This window comes from Pararge aegeria, chromosome 5 (genome assembly GCF_905163445.1).
Source record: "Pararge aegeria chromosome 5, ilParAegt1.1, whole genome shotgun sequence".
Lineage (NCBI taxonomy): Eukaryota > Metazoa > Arthropoda > Insecta > Lepidoptera > Nymphalidae > Pararge > Pararge aegeria.
In genome coordinates this window covers 7,336,253-7,351,355 of record NC_053184.1, presented here as the reverse complement: position 1 = coordinate 7,351,355, position 15,103 = coordinate 7,336,253, and the positions used below count along the sequence as shown (strand labels likewise).

Here is a 15,103-nt window from a genome sequence, read left to right as displayed (position 1 = left end):
TTGTGCTAAAATTCTACATTTGGAGAACTAATGGAAGAGATTTAAGAACTTAATATTTATTAAGAATTATATGGATTTATATATTGAAGAATTTGAGCATCAACTCAATAACTTTTAACAGTAAATAAGTAGAATCGCTCAACAAATAACAATACTATTGAAACAACTAACTATATCTAAACTATGAATTGTTGCTAATTTGGAATCCAAATCTCTACTCTAAATGGACCTAAAAAAAATAGTACTATTTTTTAAAGGGATCGTTTTATCTTAGAGATTTGTTTACAACCGATTTAAAACGAATGTCTATATTAATAATGGTTTTAATTAACACATTATTAAAAAAGGTATAGAAGCATTAAATTCAAGTCATGGTAATAAAGTATTTAATTTTTTACTCTTTAAATAAAAAAGAAAATTTCAAAGTCTTTTACAGTAAATGCTTCTTATAATTTAATAGAAAATTGCTAAAGACAAAAAGAACTTATAGCAACAACAAAGTAACTGTAAATTTCACTCATCTTAAGTACAAATTAAGTATGTATGTCCAGCTGTCAAGTAGGTGAATTCTTTTTCATATACAGGGTTAAATAAAAATACCAGAAAGCTCTCGGCCTTGTGGTTTCTATCATTGAAATCGACAACTTTTGTACTACGACTTTTCAAAATTAAGTAGGTATTAATTTATTTCATGATAAAAAAAATTAATAAATCATGTTACTTCTGTAAAGTGACATTACACTGTGAAACTAAATACATGTGATTTGACAAAGTCGCGAAGTCGGGTCAATGACCGCACTATATCCGTGGTTCGCGCGCTGTTGCTCATGTTACATTACAGAGTAGTAACGTGTAGAGTATTTATGTAAAATATTGAATACTGAATATTTCACAAACTATTGAGTTAAAATAAAAGTTGTAGAACAAAAGTTGTTAGTTTTAAAGTGAACAACTACCGGTGGAGAACTTTCTGGTATTGTTTATTTCACCCTGTTTATTTTCAATGAAATATATAAAAAAATAACAGCCACCAAATTATATAATTTGGTGGCTGAATGAAGAGCTGGTATTTAAAATTGATGTACAATTTCACTGAGTTAAGAGCGTTTAGTAGTATAAATAATATTAATTAGAAATCAGTAAACACCTTTGTAAATGTATAAAATACTACTCGAGTAGTTTAACTGTCATTTCGTTTGCATTAACAAAGAGCATTATAAATTCGAATATAACAAGATAGCAAACTAAACTTTCACGGGATATAACCTTAATGTTACATATACAGTTTCCGCCACGACAGTTGAACCTGCACTGGAGCATCATATACCGTGCACCTTAAATTCGCGCAGTTATCAGCATTTTTAGGGCTTTTGTTACGTATAAGTCACTATGTAAACCGTTGTATAAGAAAAGGGCTTTCAACTTTGGTGACGCGGACTATATTACGATATGCCAAATTAAAGTACAAACAAAACATTTCGAATGTCTTTTGAGATGTTTTTCTATTATTGCCGTCACAGCAACCCTTAATGTACAACATTGCACTAAGTATAGTATGTACTATATTTGTACCACTTTACGTCGTCTTGTAAACGCCAGGGCGTATTCTATGCCCCAAACTAGTACGCATGACATGATAAGGGCGTTTTGTACGTGTATACAAGTAGCAAAGCTACCGGTGTAGTCTCTTACGTAACCTGAAAATAAAGAAAATAACCTTTACAATCCACCAGCTGCAGAAACTACTTAATCGTAAAAAACAATGACTAACGGCCGAATATGCAATCGCCACATAATATACAACGTGTAAATGAAAACCAAAATAATCCTTCAGAGGTTTTAGAGGTACATTATTTACTGTCCGTGAGACTTATCTGTGATACCGAAACGCTAATAGTTTTTGAGTAAACCATTGTCAGATATAACCCTAACATCACATGCAAAAGTAAAATCAAGGGACTCCCGTAAATTTAATAGGTACGCGTTGCGTAGCATAGGTACTATGCACGTGTCGGTCTTTTATCTTCAATAGGGTTTTCATAAACACTTAGAATGTTTTTAATTAGTTTTTATCGAAAAATAAATATGCTTCTTTTGATTTAAAATTGTTTAAAGGGTGATTCTTTAGGAAATATTCTTTTGCACTTTTCAGCAGTATTTCGTAACTCTGTTACATGTTATATATCTAAGGACATCTAACGTTCAGACAGTTGTTATTAAATCATCTCTTAAGTTCTCTAATTTTGTAGGGTTTTTTATTCAGTATTAAATATTTGTGAATATGAGTAAACCGCTTTAAGCTTGACCCTTCGATAGTACGGGGGCACAGGACGGGAGCGCGATCAACCAATTAGTTTGCCGCTGTCCGCCGGCAATGACTGACGTGAACACGTGATATTTATTTTGTTAAATAACTTGACGAGAATGTAATAAACGGCTAAATTTTAATACACACTTATGCAATTAATATATTAGTATGTATCAAAACTTATCCGTTCATACATGTTTAATAAATAGACTGAATAAAAATAGTTAAACTATGAATAAACATATTGCATTAAAAATTTATGGTCGGTGCATTTAATCTTAAGTCTAGTTAAATCCCAAGATAAGTATCATAGCGTCATGTCATGTATGCCGAAAGTATCAGGGAGACCAAGTTTACGGCGGTCAAAGTCAAAAGAAATCCCCAAGGGCTTCTGAGGAAATAAGACCTCAAATATGTGTGTGTTTTGTCAGGAGTTATTTTTGTTGCTGTCTTTTTTCACAGACTAGGGAGTAAGCCGCCTCGGTGTAGAAAGCCTTCACCCAGGGCGCGTTTGAAACCCTCGTATCTCTAGCTTTAAGTTTTCGAAGTAATTAAAAAATTATAATCACCACTATGTTAAACTTCAACGACCTTGCAGTCGCAGAGGTGTGAGTGGAGGTGTCGGGTTCGATACCCGGTGGATATTTATAATTTCCTCATTTTCTCTGGTCTGGCCTGGGCCTGGAAGGCTTTGGCTAGGCACCCTACCGCCAAAGAAATTTGGCGTCCCGGTACGATGCGGGGTAGAAACCAATTGCGGGTACCATACCCAAAACAGGTTAGCCCGCTAACACCTTAGACTGCATAATAACTTACCACCAGTAAGGCTAGCACGGGTAGGAGACAAAAATTATATCCACCTGCTAAGCACGGGAACTTGGAATAGGAGAAGTTTAAACCCGTTCATTATTACACATATATTATTTGGATATTATTTCCACTTCTGTGCCAATGCTCTGACAGTTGATTAAGCTGTGGAAGAAGATCGATTTTTATCCTCTCCCCGGGGAGGTAATTGTCCCCTGCCCATGCTAGCCTTACAGGGCAATTGCAGTCAAGGGCTAACTTGACTAGAAGATTAAAAAAACTTAAGAAATATTTCCCACTAGCTGTTAGCCTCGTTTATTACCGTTTTTAAAAACCCCGTCGGAACACTTTCTTTTCACTTTTGTGTTTCACGTCCTTTCCAGTAAATCTATGCCAAAAATCGACTCGTTTAGTTGCTTACTTAGGACGTAAAGTTAGAAGAAACAAAGACACTTTCGTATTTATAATATCAGTATAGATTGTCTTTAACATTAGTGGACAGCAACAACCCGTAAATAAGGATTCAAATCGAAATAATTAAGGAGTTAAAGCTTTTTAAAAATAACTCTTACCAATAATTGGACCGATAATCACAACTAGAACTCCCTTGCTAACCATGTGCAGACCGAAGGCTGCGGGCAGTTTCTCCAACGGACAGTATTCAGATATGGTTAGAGTGAAGTTACTGAGACACATGCCTCGGAAGAACCCGCATATTGAGAGCCAAATCATAAGTGGTATCCATTCTGTCTGTTCGGCTAGTACTGAAATATGAAAAAAAAAAAAAATACAACGTGTAAATGAAAACCGAAACAATACTTCACAGGCTTTAGAGGTATATATTATGTACTGTCTCTGAGACTTATCTGTGAAATCTAAACGCTAATAGTTTTTGAATAAACCACTGTCATAGTTTTTACTGTAAGAAATCAGACACAGCCCTAACAAAGCATGCAAAATTAAAACAAGTGACTATTAGGTACGCGTGTCGGTCTTTTATCTCTAATAGGGTTGTCATAAGTACACACTTAGAATGTTTTGAATTCGTTTGAACGGAAAAATAAATAAGCTTCTTTTGATTAAATATTTTTACAGGGTAACCTGATATATACCTATAAATGAAATTTAAAAACCCCGACTTTTAACGTAGTGTACATCATTGTACTAGACAAGCCCTTTCAATTAATACCCATGTTGAGGGATAAAATGTTATGCGCGTATTTCTGCTGGCGACCATGTTTGATTTAAAACTTGTCATAGTGTATATTATTCTACTAGTCAAGTCCATTTATTTGATATTAAGGGGCTTGTGAAAAAAATTGTATTCGGCCATTTTTTGGCGGCGGCCATCTTGGATCTATTTTCGTTAAACACAGCAGAGAACACTCCCGACGAATTCACCTTTCAAACAAAACAAAATCGGTTTATTCGCCCTAGAGCTACGATGCCACAGACAGACAGACACACACAAACACAGACACGTCCAACTTATAACACCCCGTCGTTTTCGGGTGGGGAGTTAACAAATGTTCACATTTATTAACGGGGTAGAAACGCTGGTTTAGTGTTTTTTTTTTGGTAATAATATTGCATTATTCTAAACGTTTACCATAGCATGGGAAAAATTTGTGAGCTAGCAACATTCCGCGGGTGTGAAGTGAAATGTGCGTGCAATAATAGCTGAATGAGGGTTGTGCATGTTCTTAAGTGTGAGTTTCATACAAGTCTCGTTTAAAAACTTTAGACTCACCCGATCTAGTCGCGGCTAAGAAGAAACTTGACACAAAGAATATCATCTTCTTAGTTATATTCGTTCTGTCGAATATCGGCGGTAATACTAACCGCACGCCTATATCAGATATGGCGGTAATCGACAAACAAAACGCCGTGTCATTCATATTGTATCCTAGGTTCCTTATGAAGAAGGGCGTCAACATCCTAAACTGTAACTCGCCGCTCCAAAATAGTGAAAGGCCAAGTAAAAGGTTCAAAAATGACCAATCTTTCAGGAGATCTAAATCCATAAGGCTGATGAACTTTTTAAAGAAGCCTAGCTTTTTTTGTTCTTGAGCGGGCTGAGCTTTTTTGAAAGCCTTCATTTGTAACGCATCGTCTTCTGCTGTCTGAAAAGAAGCACTACAATTATTTGGATTTCTTCGCCACGATGGTGTTTATATAATACCTGTTCTGTACCGGTATATAATTAAGCCGGGAATTGATCCAGATACCATCCGGATCGATTCCCAGCTTAATTACAAATTCAATAAAAAAAGAAAGTTTCAGAAATAGTATGATTGTGATTTTTATTTTTTTTTATTTTTATATATTTTTGCTATAATAAACCTTAAAATACTACTACTTAATTTGAACTGTCTCTGCCTAGACTATTCGAAATACTCGAAATTTAATCTTCGGATTGACCAGATAGTTTTACACAGCATTTCAATTAATGTACTCATTACGCTTAATTTGCTATAATGTCCCGTAACTTTTTCAAGCGTTCTCTCAGATTGTTATATTAAGCTTACGTTTATTGTCTATCATGGAGTTTCTCAAATCAACGACCTCTTCTATCCAATACTTCTGTGTTTTCATATTTATAGTTTTATTAATTATATATTCTTTTATATATTCGATAGTTTTGTATATTAGCATGAACTGTTAGGCGTATTCCGGGTGTGTCCACTATATTATTATAAAAACGACTTACAGAAAGTACGTACGTACTTGCGAGCGTGTTTTCTTATGTGCGTGCGTGCTTGCGTGTTTACACTCAAGCGAGCACTAGTGTGGTATATATATAAATAAATGTATGTTAAAATGATAACTTACATCAAGGTACAGCTGAAAATAACTCCCGGTGAAGTCCATATTAGATATATTCGATATCACAGATACTTTTCTCTTTCTAGCCTCTTCGCTCATACTGCCGCTAGAGGTCACCCTCTGCATCGCGCCAACGGACGCAGCGGTTGTCAACCCTGTACCCAACTTGGCATTTATTTCGAACTCCTGCAGTGGTTTGTCGCAGGTTTTCGCCCTTGGAAGACCGACCGTTCTCACGGATGGGTGATTCACGTTGCCGTGGGAGCGCTGTTTGGTGAGTTTCGGCAGCACGCCTCGTGTCACGAGGGGGTTTATCTCGAATTTATCATCGGCTTCCTCATCACTCTCGTGTATGCACTCCATTTCCTAAAAGCAAAGAGATCTAAAATCGTTTGATGATAATGTACGATCCACAACCGAAAAACTGTTATTGTTTGCGCTCCGCATTGGGAGCATACCTTTAATTTTGTAGATTTAAAGTAGTATTGGTTAAACAACATTTTGAACTCTTTACGTAGAGGGGAATTCAAAGTCAATGTTTCAGCTAAACTTTTCAAATAATTCTTACACTCTCGAAAAACCCCTTTATATATACGTTGTCCGTATCATTCAGTTGATTATTTGTGGTTCATTTGAAGTTTTCGGAAAACTATCGGGTATAAATAAAACTTACCTAACCTGAATAAACTAACCTTTACAAGTTGCATCTCACAGTCTACCGGCTCGTCAATAAGATGCCTCTTAACAGGCTGCAATAAACACGATCCCAAAACAGCATGGAACGCCATACCTCCCAAGATCACCACCGTCCATCTAAACCCGTACTCTCCTAGCAGTATTTTGACTAGCTGTGGCATGACCATCAGGCCAAAGCCCGTCCCAGCCATGGACAGACCGACGGCCTGCCCACGTTTCTTTGAGAAGTAGTGGTTGAGCGATACGAAGGACGATGAAGATGCCAGACCCACTCCAAACCCTGGAACAAAAGGAAAATTGTGTTAAGGTAACTTAGCATCTAGTACAAGCAAGTAGTTTTAAAAATAATCCTTTGCTAAAAGTTTTGATATGTTTTTGATGAATTTGATATAAAGGTATTTTAGGTCTCGGAATAGTTATTACACAGGATACTTGAAAAAAGATAACACTATATATGTGGCAGAGGGAAGACAGGGGAATCTGAGCCAATGGGTATCGAGAACCACCCTGCTTTAGCAGATTCCAAATAACTATTTAGATCGTTTTTTACTTTGACATTCTGCGAGAAAACATGATAGGGGTACGTGTATACTGCCATACCCCTTCTCAGACGCAAACAAAAGTTTTCACTTAGTTATTGGGAGACTGTTGTATTCTTATACGACGTTTAAGGTAAAAACATAAGTACTTAAAGTGTGCAGTATAAGTTTTGAACCATTTGATCCAAAAAGCGAAAATATCCATGTTTTGAGTTCTTCTACAAATTGACATAACAAAAAGTTGTAAGCAACAATTTGTGTAGTCGAAGAATTACGAAATACGAAAAATTTGATTAAAAATTTATAAGATTTTCCTTAAATGGCACCAATTTGCCCATCCCATAAGTTTGTAATAAATATCTAAAATTACATAAACTAAGGGCTCTTAAACAAATGCCATTGTATTTGAAATTAAAAGATCCAAATTTTGAGCTATCTTAAATTAGGATATTTTTGTACAACAAATCGTGTGTCTACTTAATTTAATACAATCAATAAATCACTATCCTTAGTTATCATTGAGGCTTTTCGTAATTATCATATTATAATATAAAGTAAAAAGAACCTTGATCAAAGAGATTGCATTCAATAAAGATCTTCTAATCTGCCTTTCAATAAAGTAGAATAAAAAAAAGTAGGACAGTTATTGTTTCTATGTCAAGACTGCATACCACTTAAGCATGATCTTATCATATCTGTATTGATTGCTTATCGGCAATAAAAATCTATGGTTCCTAAGTATTTATGAATTATATTATATAGGTTAATCTCTAACATCTTTAAAATGATAATAATTGAAAAGGTACAGGTGTGTATGACAATAATACAAAAGGTCCATAGGTCATTTATTTTTGCATGGTAACAACATGCTTCATAAATAATTTGTTATCATAGTAATTGTTTAACTCTTTAACAAAATACTTTTAGTGATATCTAAGTAGACGTTAGACGTAAGTGTTGACGGCCGATTGGCGCAGTGGGCAGCGACCTTGCTTTCTGAGTAAAAGGCCGTAGGTTCGATTCCCACAACTGGAAAATGTTTGTGTGATGAACAGGAATGTTTTTCAGTGTCTGGGTGTGTATATGTATTTTATCAGTATTTATGTATATTATTCATAAAAATAAATATTCATCAGTCATCTTAGCACACAAGCTACGCTTACTTTGGGGCTAGATGGCGGTGTGTTTATTGTCGTAGTATATATTTATATATTATATTTAAGTATTTGGTGTTTCGCCAAGATCAAGAAATTGTAAAGATTTGGATGGCGCAAGAAATCTTTTTTTTTAGATGATCCTCTCCTTCCTAATTTAGGACAGATAAGTTCAGTGCCACTCTCTCAATAAGGGTTAACATTAAAACTGAGGTTTGTTGTAACAGTAAAGGAAAACATCGTGGGAAACCTGCATGTGAAATGAGAATACTATAAATTTGCACTTGACCAGTGAGGTTGACGACTACGGGCATTTCTCATTATAAGAAGACCCGTGCACTATAGCGATCATTATAATGACATACCCGTAGGTTTCTTCATAAACTAAATAGTAAATGTATATACATATTTGGTTAATAAATCACTATAGACACTTTTAAAATGACATATCGCTCCGATATTGTAACGCGGCAGAGATAAGCAAGTGGTTGGTATTTAATCAGCGTCAGATAACTTTCGTTCTATTTATATTCCCTTAGTACGAAACAACACATAGGTAGTTTAGTTAGTAGTTCGATTGTTATAACGTTATGTTATAATGTTTATTCGAACTCTCAAAACGCTTAAAGCTGAACCATTAAAGATTAATTGGCCAATTTTTTTCTTTACTTCAATTATCGACGTAACGATTGATAATTCGGAATATTTGATAGTTCGCATAGCAAGCGTTCCTACGCCAAAAATAAGTATTCAAGGAAAAAGTTATACCTGTTTGAAATATTTACTTGAAAAATCTTGCTATTCTAGCTTTTAAATTTCAGTTTTATTTTCTACTGTGGGCTTTGATCGGTTTATATTTCCTTACCCACTGCTACATTATAGTAGGCAGTAAAAAAATTTTCTTTGGTTAATCAGTTATGAAACCCAAATTATAACAGTTACTGGCATCCTTAGCGACTTTAATTAAGCAAAACAAACTGGTAGGTCTGTAAATATATAAGGCAATTTTCAAGCAATCACTGAACAGAGAACTCATTCAGATCGTTCAGACGTTTATAAGCTTCCACCAATGATTCATTTATGGCGTTTTTTTGGGAGCGCGGAATTTTGCAAAAATAGGTGAATTTTTAACTTGATAAATACGTAATCTTTTGTTAATAATTAATAGAACTAGTACCAAACGGTTACTGGATTTAACCGGATAATTGAATGAAACCGAAATGACTATGACCGGTATTTAATGACCGAAAACAATTTCCCCGACCGATTTTGTATTTTTTTAAAAGAAATGGTAGTCGTTTATAATTTAAAGTTGAAGCAAAAGGTCACGATATAGCATCTACCTATATGCCCTTATTCAGACGAAAATGTTTCACTTCTAGTTTTACTTTTAGTTTGTACACGTATAGATGATATAGTATGGACCTACAGAGAAAAAACTTGGAGCCACGCTGTCTGCAAATCTTGCGGTTTCTGGGAATAACATGTGTTGCGGTGTGGCGGTGATGTAATAGTCTTGTGAGATGTCGAAATATGAATAAATTACATGACTTCATGATCGGTTCTGGTTAACAATTAATTATAATATATATCTACTTACAACCACAATGACTTTAATATTTTTTTTTGTTTGTACTTTTTCTTTTTACAAACGACGCAGAAAAAAGTAATCGTTTAGAAGCCCCGACCATGCTACTATATTTTTTTTGAGTGTATGTATTATATTTCTTTGGCACCCCTTAACACTCGCATAAAATCATGACAAGCATGATTTTATGCGAGTGGTTTTAATAGATTCGTCTTAGTCGTAACACTGTACAATTAAAGTAAATAAATTAAAAAAGAATTTTTCGCACAAAAAAGTAATCTCAAAATAATTATGTTTTCAAAATAAATCGAGTGTGGTATAAAAATAAATAAATTTTAAGGGTGTTCACGAATGTATTATATAACTTGACAGGAAATGCTGATACAACGTAAAAAAAACAACGTAAAAAAAACAAAAAACTGACTGCGTCAATATCTACCATCTTTATGTTTGTGTTATGTTGATTGAAGTACTGAAAAAATAAAACAAGATTTTAATTTGTATATTTTTTTTGCATATTTTTTTGGATATTTAATCTGCTCTCTCGGAGATTTTGTTCACCAACCAAATTATGATAAGTGAGCTTGTTAAGCCTCCGATAGCGTTTTTTATTCAAAACCAAAATAATACATTTAAAATAAAATATATTTTCAATCTTTTCAGTTCTTCAATGAATTATTGAAACAATAATCATAGAGCTATCACTAAAGAACTTAAACGTTCTAGTTTACAAATACTACATTCATAATTAAAAACACATTTTAAACGTTTGCGGCACGCGATTTATGTGTACAGTTTTACGAACGAGTTAATCATATAAGAGCGTTTTATAGTCTCCAGGGAATACTTTTATGTTCCAATGCATTACAGCTTTATTGCTTGATTGCAGTTTAACTACGAAACTTTCTACTGCATATAGGTAAGTAACTGTTAAAGTCGCAACATAATGTACACAAGCAGTTTCGTTTGTTATCGCTACTAACTTTATTACCTAACTAAAGATCTAAGAGATCTAATAAAATCAATTTTACTTACGAGAAATTGCACTTTGACCATCTTTCTGTTTAATAGAGTCCTGTAACTAATGAATTAATGAACGTGGTAACTTTAAATTCACAAATTGTGTTTTACCAAGTTTCATGGCCCGAAGTTGAAAGTTATTTGACGGCGCAGTGGGAAGCTACCCTGCTTTCTCAGTCCTAGGCAGTAGGCTGTCGGTTCGATTCTCACATTGGAAAATATTTGTGTGATGATCCAATGTGAAAGTTTTTCAGTGTCTGCGTGTTTATCTATTTATTATAAATATTTATGGATATTTAATTTATAAAAATATTCATCAGCTATCTTAGTATCCATAACACAAGGCTATATTATGGCAATGTGGGAATTGTCGTAGTATATTTATTCATTAAAAAAAAAACAAATAGAAAATAGTGGATGATAACGATTTTTTTTTAATTCAGATACTGTATAAACGCCTGCACCAGTGGGGTGCATACAGGGATCAGGGTATGCACAGGTGGGCGGGCCGATGATATTCTATTTTTTTTTTCACTAAAAGTTCTTGCTCTTGTTCCACTAAGCTCTTGACTGCACTCTCACCTGGTGGTAAGTGATGATGCAGTCTAATATGGTAGCGGGCGGGTATTCCCCTAATCGGTTTCTACACGACACCGCACCGGAACACTAATTCGCTTAGCGGCACGTCGGTAGGGTGGTAACTATGTGGCCTCTTACCAGACCAGACCAGAGAGAATTCAGAAATCATAATTCCCAAACCTGCCCACTTAGTAGATACCCTGTATTCACACCACTGGCCTCTGCGCATGTCCAAAGTCATCTAATAGTCCTTGTTGAACACAAACTTACCTCCTAATATACTGTACGTGGCCAATAAATGGGCCATACTGTTCGCAGGCGCGGTGAAGAGAAGACCAAGAGCACATATCGTGGACCCGACGAAGCATACCTTCCTATACGAAAAGGTCTTTATAACGGGGCCCACGAAGAATCCGGAGAAATTCACTACGGAGTCGAGTGTGCTAGCGATGACTGCAGCACCAGTTGTATGAACCTTCAGGTCTTCTAACAGGTCATTGAAGAGGAGACCAAAGGACGGTTCGAGGGAACGTGTTGAAAACTGGAAAGAAAAGAAAATTTTAATTAGTTATTACAAATTTAGAGATTTATTTGAGTAGCGGTGATAGCCCAGTAGCCGAGTTCGAATCCCAGCAATTTAAAGGAAGGTGAAGAAAAACATCGAGACTCCGCACACCTTTAAGAAAAACATCGAGAACTTTCAGGCATGCAGGTTTCCTGCATGCCTGAAAGTTCTCCATACTGTTCTTAAAGGTGTGCGAAGTCCACCAATCCGCACTGGGCCAGCGTGGTGGACTAAGGCCTTATCCCCTCCTCATTGTGGGAGGAGACTCGAGGAGAGGAGATCAGAATATATTTGTTACCACTCCTGCTTTGCACGCGGGTTTCGTACGAAGCGACTAAGGGAATGTGTAACGTAGAACGGGCAGAAGCGTCCTCTGATTTACTACTACCATCTACTGCGTAGTAGTAGCACAGAGGAAGCTTCCGCCCTCGCTGCGTTAATAACTAATACATGAACATAATATAAAAACCACTGTCATGTCACAAGTCCCTCATCGTGGAAGCATTTATAGGCATGATGTACTTGCATCTGGTTTTCCTGGACAGTACCTACTGGTTTAAATAAAATGGTAATAGGTATATAAAATTTGTAACGGAATAAGGAAATACGGTTGAGGGTTGCATAAGTATATTTCATAAGGACCCTTTTGATTTAATATTATCACCCTGTAAAAATATTAAATCAAAAGAATTTTCAAAACATTCTAAGTGTTCACGTATTGAAGCCAACCCTACAACCCCATTGAAGATAAAAGACCGACACGTGCATAGTACCTACGCTATGCGACACATATAAAAAAGTGACAGGAGTCACTTGGTTTTACTTTTGCATGTGATGCTAGGGCTGTAAAAACGATGGCAATAATTTGCTCAAAAACTATTAGCGTTTTTGTTTCACAGATAAGTCTCAGAGACAATAAATAATATACCTCTAAAGCGGCGACGTGCACTTCAAACATGCACAAAAGCACTGCATACCCAAATTATTTTATATAACTCGTATGGGAGGGGAAATTTCCCCTTTTATGCCATGTTCCTGCTTTATGCATACCCTGGTCGAAGACCCTGTGCACGCCACTGCTCAAAAGCCTCTGAAGTATTATTTCGGTTTTCATTTACACGTTATATAATGCGTGAGAAGATGTCCTTGCTAACGGAATAGCAATAAGTTCTGTTAGATATTGCGAAATGACACAATAACTTGTTTTGGTTGTTTTTATGACGCATCCACAAGGAAAGTGTCGATTACTTGAATACATTATTAGTTATTCTCTGTGAGTGTCTCAACAAGGTCCCTATTATGGAAATTATTGATGATGTAATCGTTTAAAAATCACGTTTTTAGAAGGAATAATTGCAATTTTATGTTAACGTAATAGCCAAACCCTTTAGTTCTTAAGTTATTTAAACAAGACTCAAATCCTACAACTTTTGGCCCGACTCGAATCTCCAGGACCTCATGATCCTTACTCAAACATATTGTGAACCAAAAACCAGGAATTCAATTCACGTATGCACGGAATTGGAGCTCACAATAACATTGTTTGTAGGTAGGTACAAACAAAACTTAAGAAAGCAATCCAAAGATGAAGCAATATAAACGCAATCAAAATATGTCGAAGCCAAAGTGGCCGGGCAGTAATTGTGTCACTCAAGACAACAGCATGTGACCGCGAGATGTGTAGTTCTTATTTGTAATCGTCATTATTAGGTACTCTGGATAGCCAAGGACTGTTTGAGATAAGTCCAATTGATGTTGTACTCTCGTAATCCATACAATGTATTGTGCAACTGAACAATTTGTTTTAAGTCTTATTATTATGGCCTCTACCAATATATGGAGGGTATGTCCATTATCACCACGCTGGGTAAAGTTGGTGATCTCAGTAGATGGTGGTCACACGTATCACAGACGACGCTTCTGCCCGTACTCATTTATTTCATACATGCATTTAGTTCAGCAGTAAACTGGTATAGGCTATTGGTGATTGATGATGATCATCATAAGACGCTGTGATAGAACCTTGTGCCTAGCCCTTTGAGGGGGACTGAGTTGGGTGCGTTTTAAGCCATTAAATATCGTGAGCGAAACTGCATGCCTCAAAGTTCTACACCATGTTATTAAAGATGTGGAGGCCTACGGCCAAAACCCTTGTCATTCTCAGAGGAGACTTATGTATGGCCTGTAGAGGAATGCGAGCATGGCGGACTACGGCCTAACCCTTTGTCAATCTGAGCGGAGCTCTATTTATGCCCTGTAATGGACCGATAATGGGTTGCACAACAACTCCCATAAAGTTCCAGCTCTAAATTGTTACATTATCTCCTTCTTCTTCGAATTATAGTTAAGGCTTTGGATCCTGATACAATATTTCCATTTTTGAAGCCCCGATTGAGCCCCTCATTTTGCAACGACATAATATGATGCAGATCAGCGTTACACTTCACTCTGTTACGATCTTGTGTCTTAAAAATAAAAGCATTGCCTAGTTCCTCGGCACGAATTGGTTCCGTTTATTGACCGGTCGTAAAGACGTAGAGTTTCATGAAAGTACCTACGACACGTGTTGATAATGCGTTGCACATAAAAGAAGGCATTCCAAACTGCTGACTGGTTGAATTTTCATTACTTAGTCTTCAAAAATACAAACTGGTACCTAGGTAATATCTGTATTTACACGACTCAAATAAAACACTTTTAACCGTTGCCATTTACTGGAGACTTATGTACTAAAGGTACACTTACGTATGACAATCAAAAATTAAAGGAAAAGTTTATTTAAGTATACAGTACTAGGAATTAAACATAATCTTACTAAGTATTATATGAATAATAACTGAAATGCTAATTAACTGTTCGCTTTGTACCTACTTTGGATCTAAAATAAGACTATATATTTGCATACCAGCTGTGCCTAGCGGTTTTTGTCCACCTTAACTACGGGTCCAAGTTTAAAGAAATTGCTTTTAAAGTTCATATTGTTCCCGAGATTACAGCGTATGTATATACCTACTCAATAAT

The 15,103-nt window shown here is 35.8% G+C and overlaps 1 protein-coding gene across 2 annotated transcripts in view; it reads right to left on the bottom strand.

Moving 5' to 3' along the window:
• Positions 1–1,038: 1,038 nt before the first annotated feature.
• Positions 1,039–15,103, bottom strand: part of LOC120623898 — a 32,854-nt gene continuing 18,789 nt past the window's right edge. For both annotated transcript variants that reach the window (XM_039890186.1, XM_039890187.1), the window contains exons 3-8: positions 11,788–12,058; positions 6,634–6,917; positions 5,948–6,307; positions 4,866–5,238; positions 3,688–3,879; positions 1,039–1,697 (exon numbers count right to left, since the gene is read on the bottom strand). In XM_039890186.1, the coding sequence (XP_039746120.1) occupies positions 1,561–1,697; positions 3,688–3,879; positions 4,866–5,238; positions 5,948–6,307; positions 6,634–6,917; positions 11,788–12,058 (1,617 nt within the window). In that variant the 3' untranslated portion in view covers positions 1,039–1,560. The remainder of the gene's footprint in view (positions 1,698–3,687; positions 3,880–4,865; positions 5,239–5,947; positions 6,308–6,633; positions 6,918–11,787; positions 12,059–15,103) is intronic.